We start from the raw sequence: 24,339 nt of genomic DNA, 5'->3' as shown, positions 1-24,339 counted from the left end.
TTTCTTCATTTTGAAAAGTGAATACACATATTAGAACGCAAAAGGTACGGTAGGTAAGGGCTGCGCTTCTTCATATTTTTCGAGGAGATACGACGGCTCTTATCGAAACTATCGTTCAAAAATTAATAACACGTTTATCAATAATGATACGAAGAATTGGGTCGGCAGGTGGCACCGCCAAGTGGATGACAATGGAAACAGTCCCCAGTCTATACCAGGGCCGAGCAGTTTCATCGGGCATTCGGTGACTCGAAGTCATCCGGTAAATCACGATGCCACGATCTCGTAGCCTCGCGTTTCGTAAACACGAGGGAACGTGTTAGTGTTCCGCACGCGTTTCAACGCAGCCTGTGATCGTACAGTGTCATCCGATGTTGGACCACCTGTCCTACGGAAAAAACATGTTGCTATCGTAGGTGACACGCGTCATGCGAACGTAAGCATGCCCGATGCACCGCGATGCAATTGCAACATTAACATTAAGTGCGTTACCATTTTCCATCGTAAGAAGACCACACCGATCCTGTGAGACCGTATCAGTGCCAGAGCAGGTGCACTTCGATTATGTCTATGAAGGTAACTTTTCAAATCAATCCGGGGAGCTCTTGGTGACCACGTTTTCAATCGCATACTCCATATCCGATTATTGGTATAATCCGAATACGTGCTCTCTTGCGATAGAAATCACAGAAAAATATACGATATCTAACGTGTTTCAACAGTGAACGCGGTCGAAAGTTCTAAAGTGCACCGTAGAGAAATTACTGGTTCAAAATAGAGCCCGAATGACATTAACCCGTTCACCACCATGCGCTACATGTGCCTCCGCGACCGATCGTGTACACGAATCGGAATCGTGACGCGACAATTTAAAAAAAATAACGTTTCCGTCGAACCGGAACAAGCGTTCGTCGGCTAGCCGATAATGACGCGCGGTAAAATAATTAATGAAAAAACGCCGTCGGCCGAGGTAGATTACGTGGCTTCTCGCGCCTGTGACACGGAGCAAGGTGAGATCAGGAAAATATCGCAGAACTGATGTCATTCGGGCTAATAAATTGTCGAGAACCTTGTCCTGTTGATCTCAACGACGCCCCGTGCCCCCATACGTTCTCGCACATTATTAAATGTTAACCTGTTCGAGTTGCAGACTGTCGACGTAAACCTGAATGCCGCTGTTTGGAAAGGCGGGAAAGATAATATTTGAATCCGAGCCATCCGATAACCGAGATCGTGCACGAATAACGGTCTCTCGTTCGATTAACATATTGCTGATAAATATGTAATAAATACGGATGCCGCATTCGTTGTACTAATTTTTGAAAGAACCGTGGGCGGAGCGAAGAGCGAAGAAGGCGGGGAAACCGCGAGTTCTGTGGAAGGGGAGGTTCCACGGTGACCTTGATCGGCAAATATTCCGCGCACGCAGGGGTCAATACATGACCGATCGTAGATCATAAATGATAATTGAGATCGTACGAGATTCAGTTGTTTTGTCGACGCATCGATCGTCGCGTTGGAGGCGCGACGACCTACAAACACGCGCCGCTGGAACAAAAAGCGGGACATTGCACTCCGGCGACTGGTTTGCAATTTTACGTCGCGAATAAGGAAAGAAAAAGAATATATATATATATATATATATATATATATATATATATATATATATATATATATATATAATCCAGTCTCTTGTTTCGCGAATGAAACTTTATCCGCGACTTTTCCGCCGTTGCATTCCAATTTAATGCAATCGTTCAGATGTTAATTAGGGGCTGCTCGCCATGTTTTACGATCGGCTTAAATCGAGGATACGTACGTACGCTTCCGTGGAAACGGAGCGCGGGGGCCCGCTTCGCAAGTCGCGGATTTATATTTGCACTTCACGCGTTTTTCAGGACCACCGTGCACCGCGGCAGTTTCAATTAGTTCCGTCGATAGTTAGTAGCGCGCTCGAAAGGCCGGCCCCCGTGTGCCGCGGATACGAAGAAACTCGCGTGAACGGGTGAAATCGCGAGGCTGGCGCGTAATTTCGCGAAAAAAATTTCAGTTATGGTCGGACGCCTGTAGCGCGCGTCCGTCTTGCTCGATGATGATTGGAATAATCGATACTCGCGCACCGCTGAAAGTGGAAACGGTACAATATTTTTATCGGAAACTGGTCCAGTGACATGCGAGGTCTTTTTCGACGGAGCGCGATCATCGAGAATCCTATCGGGCGGCATTCCGGTAGCAGAAGCGTCGAGGCAGCGTTTAATCGTTATCGTCTCCTCGATCCGACAATTATTATTGTTCAAGTACAAGTTCAAGTTCAAGCTCGTTGTATTTCCTTTTCAGAAAGAATCTCCGTGGGACGTGGAGCTGCACTTGGCCGCAGCCCGCGGCGACGCTAAACGTCTGCGGGTCCTCCTGGACTCGGGACGGGTCCACGTCGACTGCAAGGACAAGGTATCGAATTCTGGAACACTGTGCTTTTCACTGGAACGCTCCGGATCTGCTTCGTCTCGTCTCACGCTTCTCCCTCTTTTCGGCGACTTTCTGATACCCGATGAAAGTTCAAGGTTGGGTACTCGAGTGTCCAAGCGTTTCACGGCTACCCGACATTTATTCGAGCGTCGCGTCGTTCGAATGCCAGGGTAGCTAGCGTGTTAAGCGCTGCCTTTCCCGGCGCCTTGGCAGCCGTTCAAATATCTTATCGGTACCCGGATACGCGTTTCGTCGCACAACCTTCCGCACCGGTGTGCGAAATATCGAATTTTCGGGCAGTTTTCGCCGCTACATAAGTTCGACGTTCGTAGACTCGCGCGCTCGGGCCGACGATCAACGTCTCGATAGCTCGCGATCGTCACGGCTCGTCTCGTCGCGAAAATGTGGATCATCCGTGAAAATGTTCTCGGACGGCGAACAACGAAATCGCGATTTTTATCGTTCGAATGCCGCCGCGGCCGCTCGGTCGATCGACCCGCGACCAGGGAAAGAGCATTTTCTTCGCCCGCGCAAACTTTTCTCTCGCACGGGGGGTCCGTGCGACCCGAGGACGACGATTTACGAGGCGCCGATCTTCTCGGGGGTCGATCGACTCGTTACGCCAACCGCCGCGACGTTGACGGAACGGGTAGCTCGGCTAGCGTTGCTCCCGCGCGCGAAAGTGGTCCATTAGATCACCGTGGAAACACGCGTTGCTCCACTTCGACCGGCGTGGACAGCGTACGAAGGTAATTTCGAATTCGATTGACCCGACTGCCGGTTATTTTTAGACCGCGCACGCCTCCTCCCAGCGATTCCTACGGTAATTCGAAAACGATCGGGCGCATTAATCGCGCCGCTAAGTAGCCCGTCTGCCGCGCGCGCCGGCGACAACCCACGGCGCGTCGTTCCGTCGCGGTAATTGCGACCATTCAGGGATCCGCCCAACAATTGCCCTTTGATTACGTGAAAACCGCGGATGCGGCGATGACGTGATTCCGCCAAATTGTCAAAGGGAAGACCGCGACAGCGTTCGCGGCAGAGACGCCGATCCCATTGTCGGACCTCGGACAGATTACGCGACGGATTTACGACGACTAATTGCGCGCTCGACGAGCTCCGCGCGAACCTAGGAGCCGTTTCGATCGACGCGAGACCCGTCCTTTTGGTTCTGTTCGCGAGCCACGGACGATTCGAAGCACGTAGAACCGATTCCAAGACGCGAAGAACCGGTCCATATTTCTAATCCGTGTTTTTCGGATTCGTTCGAGGATTTTCATTCGTTCGATCCGTCGTGTCGAGAGAACCGCGCGAAGCGAAACAAGGGAGTTGTTCGAAAGGGTGAGACCGTTCGTACAGAAATCCGGGGCCTAGAGTTCGAAGTTTCGCAGTGGGTGACCCGGTGCTCGAGAAGCGTTCCCGTTTTATCAGAGGCCGCGGTGGGAAAGGGGGAAAAATAGAACCGCCCTCGGTCTGCCGACGAAAAATCGGGCATCGATTTCAAGCCCGGCTCCCGATGCCTCGGTTCGTTGACCCGTTTATCTTTTCAGGATGGAACGACTCCTTTGATACTGGCCGCCGCCGGAGGGCACATCGAGGCTGTCACCGAATTGCTGCAACAAGGGGCGGATCCTAATGCCAGAAGGCTGGTAAGTCCTGACCGCGCGTACTATACAGTACACGCTATATGCGCACTATGCACGGCCATGAATGGACGCCGGGGAATGAATGAATCTCGCGTTAGCACGCGCGCAGTCGCCCGCGTCCTCGCAACCCCGTTACCCGCTCGTCGGAAACGCTGTTTCGCGAGCCATCGAATGCCGCCGCGGGTCCGTGCATCGGCCAGCATATTTCTCGAATTATCCGCACCGAAACGGTCGCCCGGTTATCTTCGATTATTTAAGCGAGAGGTTCCTCGATTTGAAAAAGGGGTTTCGAGGGATGCGCGACCGAAACGATCGAACGTTGAAATCACTTTTACCGTACCGAGGATAAATTGATAAGCCGTTCCTCCGCGTTATCGCGCGGCTCCGATGCTCCGAGGCGACAAAGCCCGCAAGAACGACCGCGATAAATCGTGCAGCGGCTTCGGACTCGGCGAGCGTTACCTTTCACTATCTACCTTGCAACCGAGGCTTCTTGCCTCGTCCGCGTATCTATTAATCTCTCCGAGGCGATTCTTTGCGCCGAAAGACAAGGAAGCATCTGCCCGTGTCGGGGCCAGCAGCCCGCCAATTACGTGTCCCGGTGATGGGTTTTTTTTGTTAAATATTCATAGCCGTCGTGCAAACGAAACGACGTTTCACATCCGCGTTACCGCGCGGAGAAAACGAACGGCTGATAACGTTCTATAATTATCGGGGACGATCTCCGTCGCGAGATATCGCGGACAGATAGGCCGGACCTCGACGATCGACGCCGTCCGATCGCGATTCCGCGAGAAGGGCGCGGCTTTTCGCGGCTTCTTTCGCGATCGGGAACGCCGCGTCCGCTTTTAGCCGGTTACGAAGGTGGGTCAGAAAAAGGTTGGGCGGTGTCGAGCGCACCAGGAAGCGGTCCGAGCAGTGGTACCTTTTTAAGTGGCCCCCGTCGGGGATTTATCGCCGAGCCCGGGCGTCTTCTCGGTGTCCCGTGGCATCGAGAGCCCACCGTATTGTATGCAAATCCGTGTACGCGATGTCTGCCGACGATTTTCTGGCGACATCCGGCCGAGACTTCCATTAAGAGTCGCGGGATTCGTTAATTGAGTCGTCGGTCCCATTGGAATCACCCGGCCCACGGGTTTCCTTTCTCCTTGCTCTTTGTCTCCGAACTACAGTAATGTCTCTCTAATTGACGCTCGAATGGCCCACAGAAATGGACAATTTGGGAACAGGAGATACGCTTGTTCGAGCCTTGCGGTTTATTCTTACAGTTATAAATTGTCCAGAATTATAAAAACGAGCTGGAATAATCGTATCTCCTCTTCCCAAATTGTCCATGTTGGGATTATGGAATGAAAAAATGAATATGATTCTAATTCTTTTCTTAAAAAGACTTTATTTTATTCCTTTATTGAGAGAAGGTATATGGGCGAAAACGATCGAGCGACCAAACTCTACTGAGAGTCCGGTAAGAAAAAAACGTTTCTTTTATACCCTTCTTGGGTTCGTCTTATCCACCAATCAGAGACGTTTAGGATCCCCAAACAGTCAGGGCACGATGTGTATCTAATGGTACCGGTGATGATGTATCGCGGTATCTATTATATACAGTTTACATCACCGTCGTTGCCCGCTGACGGAACCGACGAAAATGTAAACCGATATCTTAGTATCTTAGTACTAAGTAAACTATAGATTAATTTTTGTTCGAGGCTAAAATTTCAACAGTCCATTTTAGTGGACAATCCGAGCGCGTCGGTAAGAGAGACATTACCGCACAATAATGTCTCTCTAATTGACGCTCGGATGGTCCAAAGAAATGGACAATTTGGGAACAGAAGATACGCTTGTTCGAGCCTTGCGGTTTATTTTTATAGTTATAAATTGTCCACGATTATAAAAACGAACCGCGAGGCTCGAATAATCGTGTCTTCCCAAATTGTCCATTTTGGTGGACAATCTGAGCGTCTGTAAGGGAGACATTACTGCACAATAATGTCTCTCTAATTAACGCTCGGATGGTCCAAAGAAATGGACAATTTGGGAACAGGAGATACGCTTGTTCGAGCCTTGCGGCTCGTTTTTAGAGTTACGAAGTGTCAACAACTGTAAAAAACGAGCTACAAGGCTCGAATAATAATCGTATCTCTTATTCCCAAATTGTCCATTTTTCTGCACAATCTCAGCGCCAACTAGGGTACTCCTTATTACTGTACTCCGCGTTGCCAGGCCCTTCCGAACGACATCGCAACGGCGACATTTTCTCTTCGCGTGCGAAACTTCGTAATTTCGTCTTCGCGATGCACGAGCTCTCGCTCTTCGATCCCCGAAGTCTCCGCCGCTGATGTCGTTAAACTCGAATTCGGGGAACGAAGCGCGCATACCGGAAACGCGCGTTCCTAGAAAGAATTCGTTTCTAGCGTACAACGTAAGAAGGCGCGTCAGACGAAATTCCGGACGATTATTCAGCGGCTCTTATTCTTCTCCGTTTGTTATTTTTAGCGGCCGAGTATGCAAACGAGTCGAAAGCCTAGCAACCACCGTGAAAGAGCGAGGTTTCTTTCCGGTTCCCGGGATCGAATCGAAGCGATGACGCCCGACAAGAGCGCGAATTACGCAAACGACACGGGTTCGGAATCGACGCGACTCGGCGCGGCGCGACGCGACGCGGCGACTCTCGTTACACAATCGCAACGGCACGAGTTTCAGAATTATTTTTATTAGTCCCGATACACCGTCTCTCTCCGGCGGGCCGCGATACTTTCGCAGTTCTATCTTAATGAATTGTCGAGAGGGTCGAGAGTCGAGAGGCCGAGATGAAAAGCAGTCGAGATGGAAACGGTGGACCGTAAAGCCGCGATTAAACGACGGAACGTTCCTTTTGTGTCTGTCGTTGGCTGATCACGGTTCGATCATCCGCACAGATAGCCGAGCTTCTATCTCGCGACGAGAGATTAGCGAATGATAAAAGCGCGGTCCTTGAAATTTCTGGGAACCCGCGGTATTTCACGTTTATTTTTAGAAACTCTTTGCGCTCTGTTTCCACGATCGTACGATTCATCGCGATACGTTCGCAGAACTATCGGAATCGCAATCGGAATCGAATTCGGCGAATCGAGGCGCGCGAGCCTCGAGGTGAAAACAACCGGTTAATTGGTAATAAAATCGCGGCGCTCGAACGAGAGGCGATCGAAACGTTTTGGCAGCCAGGTTTCTCGGCCTCGAGATGCGCTAAAGTCGCGGGCGTGGACTAATTGCGAACGAGTCACGCTTGTTAATTAGCCGCCGGCGGGTTCGGAGTTTCTAAAACGCGCGCGGCCTAGATACGATGATTTTTCCGTACAGGGTGCTCCGTAACGTCTAGATCGCATTTCGAAAATAAATTTCACAGTCGCGTTCAATTAGAACCTTCCGTTTCTGTCTGTTAATTTCTTTTTCGAATGTCTCCGAAGCGTACTGCGCGCGCGCGAACAAATTCTTACGCTCTTTGCTCGTACAGAAGCTCCGACAACTCCGTAACGAGGTTTAAACGGCGCTTCTTCACGGTAACGTACAAATCGATTTAGCATAATTCGATATAAAAATCGAACCGAGCCGAGACAGAGTTTGTTAGCCCTGCGGCGCGCGCGCGAATGCGATATACATATGCATCGCCCGTTTTTCTTCTTAATGCCGCGGCATTATAAATTGTAATGATATAACTGCGCACGCGGTTTTGTACACGAATCGCTCGCCCGTACGAAATATAAACTGTACGAATGGAGCATTATTTTCTGACCCAGCGAGTCTGCTCGGTTCACGATGCGACGCGGTACGTGATTTCAAACTCGATAGCTCGTTAAAAAACCGCGGATTCGACGGCGTTCGTAACTAAAAACCGCCGAGAAATCGACGACGTCGTTGCAGAAAAAGCAGAATTCTCGTCCTAATCCGCGACAGTTCCGTTCACCCTGTAGCGGGGACCACGCGCGATGGCGCATCCTGTAGCCTCGGTGCAACGCGTGGTCTCTGCATTTCAAGGTCGCCGAAGCGGAGCAAATCGGGTTGCGTCGCGTTTGCGTGTTCGCAACGCGTTTCAGCGGCGGCACGTCTGCCGTAATATGCAACCACCGCGGTGCACCAGCGTGTGCAACAACTCGCGCGAATCCGCGGACGACCGCCTGCGAAACTCGGCGCCGCGCGTCGCGAGCCGCGAGCCGCGAGCCGCGCCGCGATCCGTCCGCAACACTCTCGGCACCGCGAGCAGTCCGGTATCAGTTCGAAAATCGTGCGTGGGCGTTCGTGACACACTGATCTCGCCAGCGCTTGTTTGGCCTCGTTCGAGGAACGGACTTTCGACCAGTTGGATCGCACTTTTTGGTCGTTCCCGCGGCGTATCGAATTTCGCGGATTTCTATTCGAGTACCTTTTGTTCGTGACTCGGGTCGATCGCGGGAGCCCCGTGTTTCGTTTCGGCGAACGCCGAACCGCCGAACTGAAATTGCCGCCTCCGATTGTTTTCGCCCGCTCTCCTCTCTGCTTTCTTAGAACTGTCGGCGGTGAAATATGTACGGAATCGATCGCTGTTGTTCGCCGGTAACGCGGACGGTGTTCGTCCATCCGAGCTAAAATGTTAATCCTCGGATTGCAGATCCGATCGATTAAATTTAAAAATGGGGGGAAGGGAAAGCTCGAAAATTGTCGCCCCTTTCTATTCGCGCTTCAAATTCTTAATAAGATTTAAATTATTTTTTATTTCTCGTCCGTGAATACGATGGATGCACCGTGACGACGAATCGTTGATACGTTCGACGAACGCCGAACAACTTGCAAACTTGCAGTTTCGCCGGATCGGTGAAACGTTCTCCGCTTTCGTGGCGGAACGATAGAAAAGTGGGCGGTCCGTTCTCCAATTCGGTAGACGAGAGGTCGGAACGATTTTCCAAACTTCGCTGGCCGTTTCTAGCGATTTCGAATAGGCGACGCGCGGGTGGCACGCGAGCGTGTTTTACCTTGTTAAAATAGCATGCGCTGGAAAGCGGATTGCGGCAGGAAGTAACAAGTTCATTATAAATCGACGATGCCCGCCTCCCATCGGAGCATCCTCTCCGCTGAACGATGAGAATTAATTGGCGCGCGCGTACGGTGCGTCCAGCTCGAATAGAATGTAGAACAACCCGCGCGTTTAGCCGAGCCGATAGCCGATCTACCGTTCTCGCCGAGTTGTCAATTGCGCGTCGTTTTCGTCGATAACCTGAGGGCCATCTTTAATTTACAATGTAACACTACCGATAAATTCGAGCGTTTCCTCTCGACCGCGATTACAGTAATGTCTCTCTAATCGACGCTCAGATTGTCCACGAAAATGGACAATTTAGGATGGAAAAGATACGATTATTCGGTCCTTGCGGTTCATTTTCACAGTTACGAGTTGTCTCTGCGGTGTCCAAAGCACCCTAATCGTAGGTTTATACAGTAATGTCTCTCTAATCGACGCCCAGATTGACCACAAAAATGGACAATTTGGGAAGAGGAGATACGATTATTCGAGCCTTGCGGTTTATTTTTACAGTTATAAATTGCCCACAATTATAAAAACGAGCCGCAAGGCTCGAATAATCGTATCTCCTCTTCCCAAATTGTCCATTTTCGTGCACAATCCGAGCGCCAGTTAGGAAGACGTTACTGTACTCCGTCGCTTTACCGCAACTCCGTGTTCGATGCAGAAGAAACAAGCGTCGCATTTCCGATTCCTCGAGGGGGCAGGAGGGGGGGATTTAATTACGCGATAAATTCGTGCGCCCCGGTGTTCGCGCGGCGGCAGTAAAACAGCGCGACGAATTTTACGGTGTGTCGGCGTCGTAGAATTTTTAGCGTCTCACCGTGGATCCGATTGTCAGCAAATTGTTTCATCGATTCCAGACCGGCACCACGGCGCTGTTCTTCGCCGCCCAGGGTGGCTACATGGACATCGCCGGACTTTTATTGGAGCACGGCGCCGCGGTGGACTCGTGCAGCATAGTAAGTTTCGGCGAGATTAAAAAAACCAAAAATGAACGGCGAACCGTGAAATAGGAAACTAGACAGACGGTTTCTGGCGCGATTGCAGGACGGCGGCACCCCACTTTTCGTCGCGTGCCAGTGCGGTCACCTGGACGTGGTGGAGGGTCTGATCGAAAGAGGCGCCAATCCGAACGCTCACATGAAGGTAACTTCTTATCTCTCGAACGTTTTTGCCCTTTTCGCGCCGTTCGTTTCCCGGTTGCCGAGTCGAAGTCGGCTGAAACTATTAGCGTGGAACGGCGAGAATCCGGGCCGGGAAAATGCCTGAAATTCGAACGGGCGTTCGAAGTCAGACGCGGATCTATTCTATTCAGATCTATAAATTCTATTCAGAATCTAGACGAGCGATTATTGGAAAGGCGGACGCATTTAAAATAGATCGCGCGACGCGACGTCGCGGAAAACCAGTCGCGCGTATACATATTGGTGCATATACGATACCAGTTCTCGAAAAGAATGGTCCGCCTCGTTCGCGAACATCGGCACGCGGAAATATTAACGTCCGATTCCAAAAGCGCGGCCGCGATAATCGGTCGAAAACTCGAAGCGGGACGGCCGCTCGAAATACCGGCCGCGTGTAACCCTCCCCGAACAATTAGCGGCGCACAATCGGCATTTAAATGTCGCGTTCCCGACGAGTTCCGCGTACACGCGAGCCTCGGGAACCCGCGCGGCCCATGAATTTCACATTTTATTGCGCGTCCACGTTACACATACACCTTTCGAATTTGTTCCACGTTGTCGCAAGTGTGCCGCGGCACGGTCGCCAGTGCCGTCACGCCGGTACTCTCGCAGGTGATTGACAAAGAGACCAAACACGCTGCCGCATTGTCACGCTCTTTCTATTCTAATGCCGCGGACGTGTCCTTCTATTCTAATACCGGGACATCTCTCGAAGAATGGGATCGTTTACTTTGTGCCTGTGGAAAACTTGCGGCATTGTTCGATCCGCGCTATTCTAGCAACGTTCTCGTCGATCCCAATCGAATGTCATCGTATCGTAGACCCGTGCAACATGTTTTCAAGAGGGACATAATCGAACCGACAATAGGCGTACGGAATGCTTCGATCTACGGCATCTACAACGTCTACTTTTTTGTTACAAGCGGAATCAACCCTTAACATCTACGGCTCTTCGTTCGGTGTACGGTAAATTCTCCCTAATTTGTACACAAGAATGGACAACTTGGGAAGAGGAGATCGACGGCAACTATAAAAACCAACTCGAAAGGCACGAATAAGCGCATCTCCTCTTCCCAAATTGTCCATTTTTGCGCGCAATCCGAGCGTCGATCGAGGAGAACTCGCTGCATGAATTTTTGAACCTGAGCAGATAATCGCTTGACCCACATCGCGGTAACGTGTAAAGCGATCCGAGGCATGTTCAAACGATGTTCTACAATCCCGGGCGATCGTCGACGACGATCGACGTGTTCGATCGCTTCGGCCGAAGAAAAATCGTGCGACCGCGACGCGACGCGACTTTTGTCGCGGCTAGATGGACAGGTTGATCGCCGTTATAGAATTTCTGCGGTTTGTAATGGATAGGTATTATGTCTCCTGGTCGGACACGGTTCGGGGAACACCGGGACTCCGTGGAACGCGTACACCCGCTGCAGGATGTTACCAATCTCTGGCTGGCCAGAAGGAAACGCGTCCAATAAAGGCCAGGCGCACCGGGACCGATGGTTTTTCGTCGAACCTCCGAGTCAATAACGGCCAGTGAAAGTGCGGGTTCCTGGCGACCGGGTCCAGTTCGAGTCGCCCTGGACTCGCTACTCCTTTCAGGGATATTCGAGACACGCGCCAGCACTTTCTCTCCTTTGCCGTTGACTTAGCCGCACTTGGAAGCTCCGCCGTTCCGAGATTTTCCGTCGATTATTCCACGCCAGCCATGAAGCTTTTGAAAATTGTCAGGCTCCGCGTCTTGGCCGTGAAATGTTCTCCGAGACAGAGATCTTGCCGTCGACGGTGTCGTAAATGATAAGTTGCTGCTGGATAAGAGAAACATTATAGAGTTTTTATTTCACATAGAGGTCACAGTGTTGCGTCGATGAACTTACGGCATACCTTAGACTCCGAAGCTAAATTCCCGTGCGGCGTAACCGGTCCATAGAAATCGAGCAGGCCTTTTTAAGCACAGAGTTTGTTCGATTTTCCAGGATGGAGCAACGGCCCTCTTCATCGCAGCCCAGAACGGCCACGTGCGTATCCTAGAGGTTCTTCTGGAGCACGGGGCGAAGACGGACGCCGCTCGAACCGATGGTGCCACGCCTTTATGGATAGGAGCGCAAATGGGGCACGATCACGTCGTGAGAAGGCTTCTGAAAGCTGGCGCGAAGGTCGATGCCACCAGACACGTAAGTCTTGGGAATGATCAGGGATCGGGCAGGAATCTGGATTCCGTTATCGGGAGAACGGTCGTCGAGAAGTCTCTCTCGCTTTCTGGACAGAGCAGTGTTAATTGCAGTTTCTTTTCTAGGATGGAGCAACCCCGCTGTTTAAGGCGGCTCATAAGGGACACACTGCCGTGGTCGGGGAACTCCTCAAGTACCGTCCGTCCCTCGGGATTCTTCCAGTAAGTTCCAAAATAGGCTCGAAACGATTTCCTTGTGTAAGAAATATCTATGAACGAGCGGGCACTTCTGAAGTGGTGAAGTCTTAACATCTGCGCCGTCTCAATCACTAAACAACCACTTCGGACACGGAGTGTAGGTTCTAGGATCTATAAAAAAAATGTTAGAGCTTATAAAAATAGGAACCAAGAAAAAAGAGGAGAGATAAGTTAGAGGTTGCATTTGCAAACCTCTGTTGCGCCTTGAGGTATGCAACCGGATGGGCTTTAGTGCTTACAAATCTCGTACAAATTTCACCCCTTCTCCTAAGGGGTAGAAGTACCTGCTAAGTGCTTATCAATAGACTGTTTAATCTGGAAGAAGCTTGATAATTTTGTCTTAAGTACAATATACAAAGATTTTGTGGACACCCTGTATACCCTGTAGATTTACCGAGCTATGCTGTAGCTTAGCTGCCCATAAAGTAGTAAACAATTTCAGTTATGCAACAGCCTGTTATGTTCTAGAACGGTGAAAGCGCGCTTCACGCAGCAGCCTTAACAGGACAAATGACAGTGGCGAGGCAACTCGTGGGAGCAGGCGCGGACCCTCTGCTTGTCAACCAGGAGGGTGTCACACCTCTTCAGTTGGCAGTTAGGCACTCGCAGACTCAAGTCGCGAATTATCTGAAGGATAAAGTTAGGACACGAACCGGGACGTCTTAGCAATTCGGTTGTCCGTCCAGTAACGTAGTAGTTAATGCAGAAAAGTAACAGTGGAGAATGTATAGGCCAGCGGAGGAGAGATCAGTATTTCTAAAGAGAATGTAATATATATATATATATATATATATATGTTACATGTTGAATGTACTAAATTCAATGATTTATAAATAGAATGAAACAAGTGCAATCTTATTATATTTCGTAACGTTACAGAATTGAAGCGTAAATGAGACGTTGGTCTTTCTATCACACTGCACGGAAGTGTGGTCAGATGCTCTATCTTTGTCTTAACTTTTAGCTGGTTTAGTAGCATTACAGTGACCTGGTTTGTCACTTGCATCCTCGGCAGAACTTTTAAAACCTCGTTCACGATATAAAATATTTCTATTAACTTGACAGTAGGGCCACGGTAACGTTATGTTATATTATTCCTGTTATACCAGCTGAGAGTTAATACTGTTAGCTACTTATTCGGTGTATATACAGTTAGAAATATACAAAATACCATTCTATAGTGTAAAATATATCCTAAACGTATTCTCTTGTTGTATATATTCTTACATGAACTTTGGAAACATTAACTCTTTCGATGTACCGTGTTACGCACCGGGATCATTTTTACAGTAGAATTTATATATACATATATACATGTATATATATATTGAATATCTACATATACATATATTTTATTAGCAACAAACCGGTTGTTACAGAAAGATCCTAAACGTACGTGGATTTTACGCAATTGTTTCTGTTCTAATTAAGAATTATATAAGACTGATTGATTTGCCTTGGGGTATACAAAATTGACGAATTTTATAGTTGAACGTCTATTTCTTCCTGTTGATTTATATATATAATAGTATATGTTATTGTTAACGCACATGTGAAATGTAAAGAAATAACCGTAAGCAAGTGTTTAGTTCTTAAACCGTAATGTATAAGATATTTAATCGTTTTATTTGAATGTAACATTAATGAGATATTTTATAACTGTTTGTTTGGTGTTAATTTACGATGTGTATAATAAATATCTTTACTGTTTTCCCAAAATATGTTCTCATATATGAAACGCGTATCGACTCGCTAATTCGTAAAAAATTTTTTTCTTTTTTACATTCTAGTAAATTATACACGGCACGAAACACATGGTAACGTATAATTCTATTATATTTGATTTATACATAAATATCGAACAGTTTCGCTTTGTGTGATATCACAGAATGGGTCAAATTTTGGTTGGACTTCATGCTTTATGCGTATTAAGCTGCGCGTTTATTACGAAATTGTAATTAAACGAAACAATTTCTGCCTGAACGTATCCTCCACTTTACAAGCGCGGCATACTTATTGCAATAAATATTACATGTCATTACATAAGAACACAAAAATAATCTTTAAAATGTCTTGTTTTTGTTTTTTCAACCGGAAAGTTTCTATATTCCTCGTCGATTTATAACATCACGGTCATTCAGTTGCGAGCAACGTCGGTTCTCCGTCTTAATTTACACATACCTATATACACGATGCACATGCTAATGTTTTTACAAAAAGTAACAGTCATGTCATACTGTAAAAACATTCGAACAAAAAGAAAAGGAGTCATCGGTGCCTTCAACGAAAGAAAAAAATGTACTACCGGTGGTAACGAGAAGAAAGGCTGAGAGAACAAGTCAAAGGTGTATAATTCATGGTAAACTCGTCCTTGTACCCCAGCTGCTAAGTGCCTATTTCCTATTTCCATTTGCAGATGCAAAGCTTCTTCTGGTTGAAGTAATACGGTTTAGCTGAGAAGTGTGTCAAACGGTTCTTCTGCTCCTCACCAATTGAACGGTATCAATTAGAAGTTTACAATGCCAACGCCGCGACGAATTTTATCAATTATCGCTTCTGCACTGATAAGGTAGATAACAGAATACATACTTCGTGAACCAGATTCAAAGAACGATCAGTGACTGACGCTGATTCCTAAGGAATGCCATCATGGTTCGTGATCGAATGCCAGAACTACGTGCAGTTAGTATTCTGTTCTTTTGAAAACACGAGAGAGTATCGGTTATCTGTAACACCTGTGACATTAATTTTAACAGAAGTACATGTCAGAAAATCGTTCGAAATGCACCAGCCGTAAGGCCACCTCTAAATTATATTTGCTTTAGCAAAATTCTAACTACTTGCATGAATTAAAAAGCATAAACTCTTTATAGAATATAACTAAAACAATAAGAAAACATCACTTAAATAACAAACGGTAACTTTTAACATATTACAGTGACTTCCCAACTTTATCTGCTTCCCCTTGTTATCTTCTTAATATATTTCTTCACGTTTTAGAGCAAACAAAGTTATTTGCCCCACACGAATAGACTGTAGTTTCTGAAAGAAATAAGCATGGAATATCCTTTCAAGATGTATTAATAATAGTTTGTTGCTTAAGTGATATCTTTCACAAATGAATATTTAGTAGAGAGATTTGGATAGAGACCTATCCTGTATGAAGTCTAGTTAATTACTGCCACTGGATCAACTGAGAAATATAACATAAAATATCTTTTCCCGTTTCCGAACATTGTTCCGATCGTTTAATTAATTAATAACAAAAGCAGGCGTACTGTGCAACATATCTTTTTTACTTTCCTTTAGTGTCAAACTAATAGCACTTCATTTGGTAAACGATTTATACAAGATGTACACATCCAAATATCCCAAAATAGGAAACTCAAGGAAGTTTTGGATGAAGTACGTATACACATAGGTATACTCATATTAATTAAGTCACCGTAAAAATATCACAGACTCTTATATTGGCAGTAGTTATATAAATGATATTAATACAGGTCGATGAAATTCGTGGACTGATTCGGCTAATAAGTGAGAACACGATTATTGTAAAGGATTTGTACAATAACGTGTTGTCACACACGAATAAAGGTAAGAAACAAATACCAAATGTTGTGCCTTTCTGTTAGCTAATTGTTTGCGTATTTCAGATATACAAAAAGAACTGGAAGTTCGAACGTACAGCATATCGCAAACATCGTTTCGTATACAACAAAAGCTAAAAGGTAGGTAACCCCATTTTTCTTCTTTGTTTACCTATAAATTGCAACGTAAATAAAAGTAAATAAGTAAAAGCTATTTGTTTTATATATCCTAATCAGACTCACTGTCATCTTGAAATTGAGAAATATTTGTTTCTGTCAGTTTACGTTTTATGTTTATCTTTCTAGCTTTCGAAACGTTGTCGATCGAGTTGTTCAATTCGTACTCTAATTCGTACTCTTTCGATTTTTGTGTACTGGTGCTAGGACCAGGCTCTGAGGGTGAACGTGGTCGTACAGTTAGTACTGTTGAAATCGGATTCCATTCGACAGAATGATTTCCCGAAAGCAGAGAATTGTTGGTTGGTGAATTATTCAGACTTAAAAGTTGAGAAATTGGGACACGTTCCAACAAAACTACAGGGCTCAAATTACAAGCCCTTACATCTGATATCTTGGTAGACGAAATCTGGTTTGCTGTGTCAGACGGAGAATTTCCTTCTTCACAGGAGTTCTCATCTTCAGAAACAATTTCTCCCACTTGTCTGGAACAAAACATAATTAATAAGGATCAATAATATTCACATTATCAGGTATTTATATACGAACCTCTTTAACCTGTCCAATTCTTTCTCTAAGTTTGGATATTCGTTGAATAAATTAGACAATTGGTCCTTGTTATATTCTGAATAAGTTTTGACCAGAAGCCTCTTCACTTCATTCTCCACCGGAGATTTTGAAAAAGATAACTTTTTCCTTAGTTTTATTAATAGAGGCAACAGAACTTCTAAACCATGTTTCTTCATTCCTTCGATGATAATAGTTATTGCACTGCTGGCAGGTGTGATTTGTTGAATCGCAGAATCTTCATTTTCTGGTTGATCATCGTCAGTTTGTTTGTTCAGAGACGACGGTCTTAACCGCTCATTGCTAACAACATATAATGCATCTTTCAAAACATACATTCCTTCCTCTTTCTTAACGTCGATTGAATCGGCGCAAGCTCCGCCAAGTATCTGACTAGTTATTTTTACAAGTAACTTTATCTTTCCTGGAGGATCCAAGTGATCCAGCATAAAGTCATATATCGTTCTTCGTTTCTCTTCGTTCCTTTTTCCAGGTAGCGTTAATGCTTTTCTCTCTTTTTCGCGCATTCTTTGATCATAAATTTTGAGATGTGATTGATAATTATTATAATGATATATGCTTTGTAAAAATTGTTGCGATATCAAAGTTTTATTTTTTATCAGAAGCCTTTCTTCTATAAGAAAAGTCGTCAACTCGCGTATCATATTGTCCGAGTCCGACAACATGGTCAATATGTGAAAGAAGAATGGGCCCTTAATTTTGATGTAGTCTTCAAGAAGAAGTTGGATGAATATTACCATGATAGCTTCCCTGACTTGTGGACTTGAGTCCTTCATGCTGACACACATATCTGATAAATACGGTTCAACTAGTGCGGTGAACCTAACGCAAATATCAGCCAAAGCCTTTGCGGTATTTATTTTTACAGCGATTTGAAAAACCGAACTCAAGTTTGTCTCTTGTCTCATTAGTTTGCCGAATATTGGAACCATTTCTTTTGCAATCTCCCGATCCCTCATCGCTTGCTGGCCAAGAATGACGACTGCCGACGCTTGTAATTCCTTTATCTCCTTTATAGCTTCTGGAAGTGATTCCCATTCTAGCAATATTCCTTGCAAAATTCGTAACGTTAACGGTGATATTTTATGAGTACATAAAAGAGTAGCGTACCCCAAAGTGAACATAGCTTTTAAATAATATGGTGCTGCTTCTAAAGCTTGGTCCTCGTTCTTAAAGATTTTTGTGATTTCTGCCTCCGACAATTTGATTAAATTCAGCACATTAAAATCTAGCAAACTAGTTCCTGTATCAGGATTCAGAAACTGTATTATATTGTGTATAATATCCAATGAAATGCTGATTAAACCAAAATTGATTTTGAACTGCTCTAGACATTGGTACAAGTAAACGTGAAGACCTTCCAAAATTTCGTTATCCAAGGACTTCCAAGAGTGCTTCAAAACCTGCAGAACCAAGCTGGTATAAAAATTATCCTCTTCAAAGATTTCCTTGTAGTTTGAAATATATTTGTTCATATTTGGTAGCTGAGTATTTTCAGCTAATGCAGCTAGCAAAATCCAAGCTCCTATGTTATTGGTCGTCCCAATATGTGACTGTATGCTCTTTATTACAGAAGTAGTGATAGTACCATTCTTCACCCACAAGTTACAAGCTTTTGACAAATGTCGCCGCATTTTCACATTAGTTATTGTATTCAAAATTTTCCATGGTAAATTTTCAGCTATATTGTTAGTATTTTTAGAAGAAAATACTATTCTGTTTAGCAATAACTCATGTAAGTAATCTAGCACCTTTTCCTGTACTTTGATCTCAACATCGAATATCTGTGGTATAACAGTTTGTACCCATTCATCTAAAAGTTGTGAATTGTCTGAGAACCTTTCCAAAAGCTGAGATAATACTTGTACAGCATATCGACGCACAGTTAGCGTTGGGTCTCTACAACGGCGGCTAATTACAGGGACCGTTTCGTTCATCAAACTGGGAGACATTAAGACCAAATTCTTAAAAATTTGTAATGTGCTTCTTCTGATTGCTGCTCTCTCATCTTCAATTCGTTCTATTAGCATGGATAACAAAACATTAGAGCCTGGTAATAGATCAGTGTCTTCGGATAAAGCATCTTTTATATCTTGGAATGTGAGGAACATTTTATCAGGTTCAGAGTTTTCGAAAATTATTTTAAATATTTCCTTATCCGTCTCATGACTGAATTCTGTGAATTCTGCAATTATTGCCATAGCTTTTCCTCTCACCATACTTGAACAATCCATGCATCTACTTAATACAACAGCAACAAAGACTCTTTTAACTTTAGCTTTCAGACTAACAGTCATACTACAATCAACCAAAAAAGATTCTATCAATAATTTGCCAATTATTTCTTGAGCAAATATTCTCAGAGGTATTTTATTATGATGCGTTAGTAATATTACATTTCTAAAGGCTTCAATTATGATGTTTTGCTTACATATTCCAAAGAGCTTTATTAGTACACCAGCTTGCTTTTGACGTGCTTCAAGTCTATCTGGACAGTTCAGCATCAAATGCTGTATTAATGTAATAATTGCAACTGTTGCTTCTTTATCGTGTTCATTTAATAAAACTTTTAAAAAATTTATGGTACACTCACGTACATTCATTATAAACTTTGATTGCAAGTCCATGGGACTACACAACAAACGAGGTAATATATACTTAGCTATGATTGTTATAGTAACCTTAACAGGTCCATGTTTACTATCGCACAGTTCTTGCAATGCTGCATATGAATTCTTTATCAATAATACTTCCACTGTACCATTCTGCCTGTTGTAACAAGAAGGATCTGTGCAATCATTTTCTACCTTTGTTACTTCTAGTAAACCACTAACAGTGTCATCTAATGACTGTACATGGTCTTTAAACCAAAATGTTTTTATCATTGTAATCAGACTACAAACAATAACATTTAAATTTTTTGTCAATGTTTCCTTTTCATTAGGTGAAAGAGCAATATTATCATTTCTCATCTCATCTGTTATATTAAAATCATCTAAATTCACTGCTTTGGAACGTTTCTTAACAAGCGGCTGCAATTGGCCAGAATTTATTTTAATGGTTTCAATAGCACGTTGATATAAGTTCGGATGAAACACATTGAAAGCGCTACTACCAGGAATAGCCAAAAGTATAAAATATAAATTAGTTGCATAAAGACAAGATTGTCTAGAATCATCATCAGCTTCTTTACCTTGTCCGCTCTTCATTATGTAACCCAATATTGCTAGTAAAGCACGTACTTTTATATCCATTATGATCAACGTATTCCAGGAGATCTCTGAACATCGTTCAGGATTGTTCTGGTCTTTGCCTGTGGTTAACCAATCTTTCACAATGGTGCAAGTCTCGTGCAAAAGCAGTCTCATATCCTCACTTTCTATGAACATTAGATACTCATCAGGTGGTTCATTATAAATCATAAATTCTGTATCCCAAACAGATTGAATCCAGTCTTCGTTGAGATCACTGAATTTAAATTCGTCAAATATTTTTAAAGATTCCATGGTAACAACTGTGCCCGATTTAAATCATTTTAAAACGAAAGATACAATTATTATCAATTTGGTTCAAATATATCTTGTAAATGTAAACATAACCTTAACTTATCATTCGATAAAGGGAAAACTGGCCTCAGGTTATCATTTTCTGGATACGTATCGATAATGATTTTATAATTCCGTTATGGTATTTATGAACAGAAAACTTTGTCGGATATTTATCACGGGACATCTCGCTGAAAATACGAAACAAGTCCTACAAAGGACTCTGGCGTCCGTTCAGAAGCGGGAAAATCACTGACCAATTAGATTCGCTGCAATATGCAATCTACACTCTGTAAATAAATGTGCATTTCTGATTACATGTGTTTGCAAGCACATGCTAATAACAAACACATGAACAATTTATCGATTATCCTAAGCAATTAATGTTCCAATGAATTACACATATTCGCAAAAAAGTGCATAATCAAAGGTACACCAAAGTAAACCAAAGTACACTAAACATTTCAATAAAGTTGCTTACATTTTAGGCGGGAAAAATCATTCTATGCGATGGTTCGGGTCACGTGAGATCAAGGAAAGTGAATTGTGTAAAGATATAAAGAATAAATGCTGTTCTATTTTAGACAGGAAATGTTAATTCTGAACTATGTACATATTACAAAACTATGTTAAAATTACATGTAGAGTATCCTAATATTTATAGTACAATCAGGAAAAATGTGATTCTCCGAAAAAATAAGTTCAAAATATAAAATAAAATGTTCTTACATGACTTTCCTTTGAGAGAAAAAAAGAAACATTTGAGAAAAATAAAAAAAGAAAAAATAAATATATTCTTTAATACCTTTTTATAGAGATGGGAAAAGAAATTGCTCCTCTCGATGATTTAAATTTGGCAAGTATAATTGATGGACCCGCGCATTTACGAATTAAAGCATTGCAGTATACAACGATGATAAAACTTTTCTCAGATATTATGGAAGAATATAACATGTGCATGTTGAGATACCATGAAAAATGCCGTTTACTGTTACAACAACAAAAATTATTAAGTACGTATCTTTCGAAACGTTTTGAATTATTTTCCCTTAAAAATACTTACGCCACCCTGTTCTAATTTTTAGTCAGAAAGCAAATTACAAGCGAGGAACTGGATGCTTTACTTGAATCTCAAGATAATAATGTGTTTGTTGATAATGTAAGTATCACTATTATCTCCTAATTATAAATAAACGGGTGTAATCTGTTTTGACTGATAGATTTTAGAAGATACCAGAACTACTAAGCAACAATTAGCAGACATACAAAGTAGACATAATGACATAGTAAAGTTGGAAAAAGCTATTACGGAAGTTAGAGACATGTTTACTGAAATGGCATTTCTGGTTGAAAAACAGGTAAGTGTACAATGTAGATGATTGAATGAATCTTGAGCGAATATAAATCTGAATATTACTTTATAGAGCGAACAATTGAATAGTGTGGAATATTTTGCTGGAAAAACTGCAAATAATATTGACATTGGTCGTACAGACCTCAAAAAAGCCGAAAAGCGCAGTCACAGGCATCGCAAGGTATTGATATTAGAAGTCAAAAGATATTATAGTTAACAATAATTATATATATATATATATAATTGAAAATGAACTGTTTTTCTTTCAGACGAAACTTAAAATTTGTCTCATCATCAGTATAATAATTATCATTTTGTTACTGATATTTATTTTTTTGTAAATAGTATAAAAGTAAAAATTACAGCCGTTGCAATATCGTCAGAAGAATAAAAGATATCTGTACACAAACGTTAATCTGTTTATCATAGTAATGTAATACTTATAATAACTGCAACATGTTGCCTTTCACACATGATGCTCATCATGCATTGCCTTTGTATATGTAATTTTCGAAGTACCTAACAAGACCTATTGCACTAGGTCTAACTTTATAATCCAGGGCAGTGCAAGCAAAAAATAGTTCAAGAATCTTATCATATTCTTTTCCAAGTTGAATAGCAGGTAATGGAGGACGTGTACCTGTGATCATAAATACATCTTATGTGATGTATTAACTTTTTAAAAAATGTCTTTAAATACAGGGTGTTCTATTTGAACCTAATTATCTTCTAAATCATAAATTATTAAATAAAATATTTCTACATTTATTTGCAAGATCAATGAATATAGAACTTTTCTAACGGATCACCCTGTATATACGTACACATTACTATACAAAGACCTACCATATTTACACTTTATGATTTCTTCAAGAAAGACAATACTGTCATCCATATCTCCACTAGGTTTTGTAGCCTTTGCACTATTTTCCATGTCAGTGTCCAGCATTGAATCATCGGAGTAGCTGTCATCTTTTTCAAAATTTTCCATATGAGGTGTTGACAAAGCTATCATTTCCCAGACTACCAGTCCGCATGCCCAAATATCTGCCTTATTTGTAACTGGTTCGCCATCTATACAAAAAATCAGAAATATATAGTTAATACAGATTGCAGTTGCTCGTAGTGTTTACATCAATATACAACCATGTATTATTTCGGGAGCACTCCAACATTCTGTTCCCACATACTGAAAGTCCCCCTTGGTCGTATCCATTTCAAGAGATTCTGTGAGAGGTACAGATACTCCAAAATCACACAGTTTAACCCTACTGTAGTCGTCAGAAACCAATACATTATAACTCTTCATATCACCGTGCAAAATATGAGCAGTGTGATGCAAATATTTTAATCCTTTAACAATTTCGTATGTTATTTTTAAAATGTCTTTAGCTGGAAATTGGTCATCACCAGCTTCGAGTTTCTCTTCTATCTTATCACCTAAAAATATGTGAATACAATTAGCATGTTTTACAATTTATGAAAATAGATAGTAAATAATTCCTATACCTAGAGAAGCGTCTAGTTTCTCCATTGCCAAACATGGATCGATCCGTTCGCCGTTTGGAACTTCGGTAAATCCTCGAAAACCAACAATGTTCGGATGATTTAACTTACGTAGCACTTCTGCCTCGAATCGGATACGTTCATTGTATTTTTTATCTTCTTGAACTCTGCGATTCCTCTTCTTTATCGCCCATGGTGATCGAACGAAACCCACTTTCGGCGATCGTTCCAAACAAAACACGCTAACACCTGACGATCCATTGTTTCAATAAAATTATGTTCATGCGAGTTCATTTAATAAGCAGAAAAATTTGTTTACCGCATCCATAACCTATCTGTTCTAGAAAAGGCGAGGCTGGTATTTTAATGGTCGTTTGTAATTCTGAATTGTCCTGAAGCCTACTTTTGTACCTTTTCGACGTTGGTGTCTTAAACTCTGCCATTTTATTTAAGTTATTAGCGAAATGATTCGACTGTATTGAGAGCGATCAATTCTCTTGTGCCTCCTTGGATCACTCTTTGTCCGTTAAATTTCAAATTTTTTGCTATAGGACGCTTCAGGATTGCCAACTTAGGCCAGAGCGAACCAGAGTCACACGAGCGTCAAATCGACGGATGTTGGTTGTCTCTCCTTCTTTTCCTTATAGAAAACAAGGAAAATTTGTCCCTGTTTTCAACTAGAAAAACAAGGAAAGATGATCAACGTTCGTTCTTTCAACGCTCATGTGACTCTGGCCTCAACGGGCACAAAATTTAAAAACCCAATCAATTTACTTTTTAAAATTATATCTTTTTATCCAGTTTTTATATGAAA

At 43.1% G+C, this 24,339-nt stretch overlaps 4 protein-coding genes across 7 annotated transcripts; 2 read left to right on the top strand and 2 right to left on the bottom strand.

The window, feature by feature from the left end:
- The first annotated feature begins 231 nt into the window (after positions 1–231).
- Positions 232–14,484, top strand: LOC117217949 (uncharacterized). 4 transcript variants are annotated; one of them, XM_033465871.2, is made up of 8 exons: positions 232–576; positions 2,338–2,448; positions 4,017–4,115; positions 10,011–10,109; positions 10,198–10,296; positions 12,314–12,511; positions 12,634–12,729; positions 13,234–14,484. In XM_033465871.2, the coding sequence occupies exons 1-8, from the start codon at positions 565–567 to the stop codon at positions 13,429–13,431; spliced, it is 912 nt and encodes a 303-aa protein (XP_033321762.1). In that variant the 5' UTR covers positions 232–564; the 3' UTR covers positions 13,432–14,484. The 4 variants fall into 4 exon arrangements, with proteins under 4 accessions (XP_033321762.1, XP_076382883.1, XP_033321763.1 ...); XM_033465870.2 differs by lacking the exon at positions 232–576 and adding an exon at positions 1,754–2,137; XM_076526768.1 differs by lacking the exons at positions 232–576; positions 10,198–10,296 and adding an exon at positions 1,732–2,137.
- Positions 13,605–21,089, bottom strand: LOC117217945 (condensin-2 complex subunit D3). Its single transcript, XM_033465866.2, has 2 exons — positions 17,082–21,089; positions 13,605–17,017 (listed from the first exon to the last, which is right to left on the bottom strand). The coding sequence occupies exons 1-2, from the start codon at positions 20,624–20,626 to the stop codon at positions 16,585–16,587; spliced, it is 3,978 nt and encodes a 1,325-aa protein (XP_033321757.2). The 5' UTR covers positions 20,627–21,089; the 3' UTR covers positions 13,605–16,584.
- Positions 15,151–22,434, top strand: LOC117217950 (syntaxin-1A). The gene is made up of 9 exons (XM_033465874.2): positions 15,151–15,447; positions 16,075–16,170; positions 16,269–16,362; positions 16,422–16,496; positions 21,481–21,678; positions 21,751–21,824; positions 21,886–22,023; positions 22,090–22,200; positions 22,289–22,434. The coding sequence occupies exons 1-9, from the start codon at positions 15,415–15,417 to the stop codon at positions 22,358–22,360; spliced, it is 891 nt and encodes a 296-aa protein (XP_033321765.1). The 5' UTR covers positions 15,151–15,414; the 3' UTR covers positions 22,361–22,434.
- LOC117217948 (lymphokine-activated killer T-cell-originated protein kinase) lies at positions 22,326–24,111 on the bottom strand. Its single transcript, XM_033465869.2, has 5 exons — positions 23,845–24,111; positions 23,529–23,774; positions 23,166–23,459; positions 22,866–23,093; positions 22,326–22,659 (listed from the first exon to the last, which is right to left on the bottom strand). The coding sequence occupies exons 1-5, from the start codon at positions 23,966–23,968 to the stop codon at positions 22,502–22,504; spliced, it is 1,050 nt and encodes a 349-aa protein (XP_033321760.1). The 5' UTR covers positions 23,969–24,111; the 3' UTR covers positions 22,326–22,501.
- Positions 24,112–24,339: the final 228 nt, after the last annotated feature.

The sequence above is a fragment of the Megalopta genalis genome, chromosome 1 (assembly GCF_051020955.1).
Source record: "Megalopta genalis isolate 19385.01 chromosome 1, iyMegGena1_principal, whole genome shotgun sequence".
Taxonomy (NCBI): Eukaryota; Metazoa; Arthropoda; class Insecta; order Hymenoptera; family Halictidae; genus Megalopta; species Megalopta genalis.
This window is presented reverse-complemented; position numbering and strand designations above follow the sequence as displayed.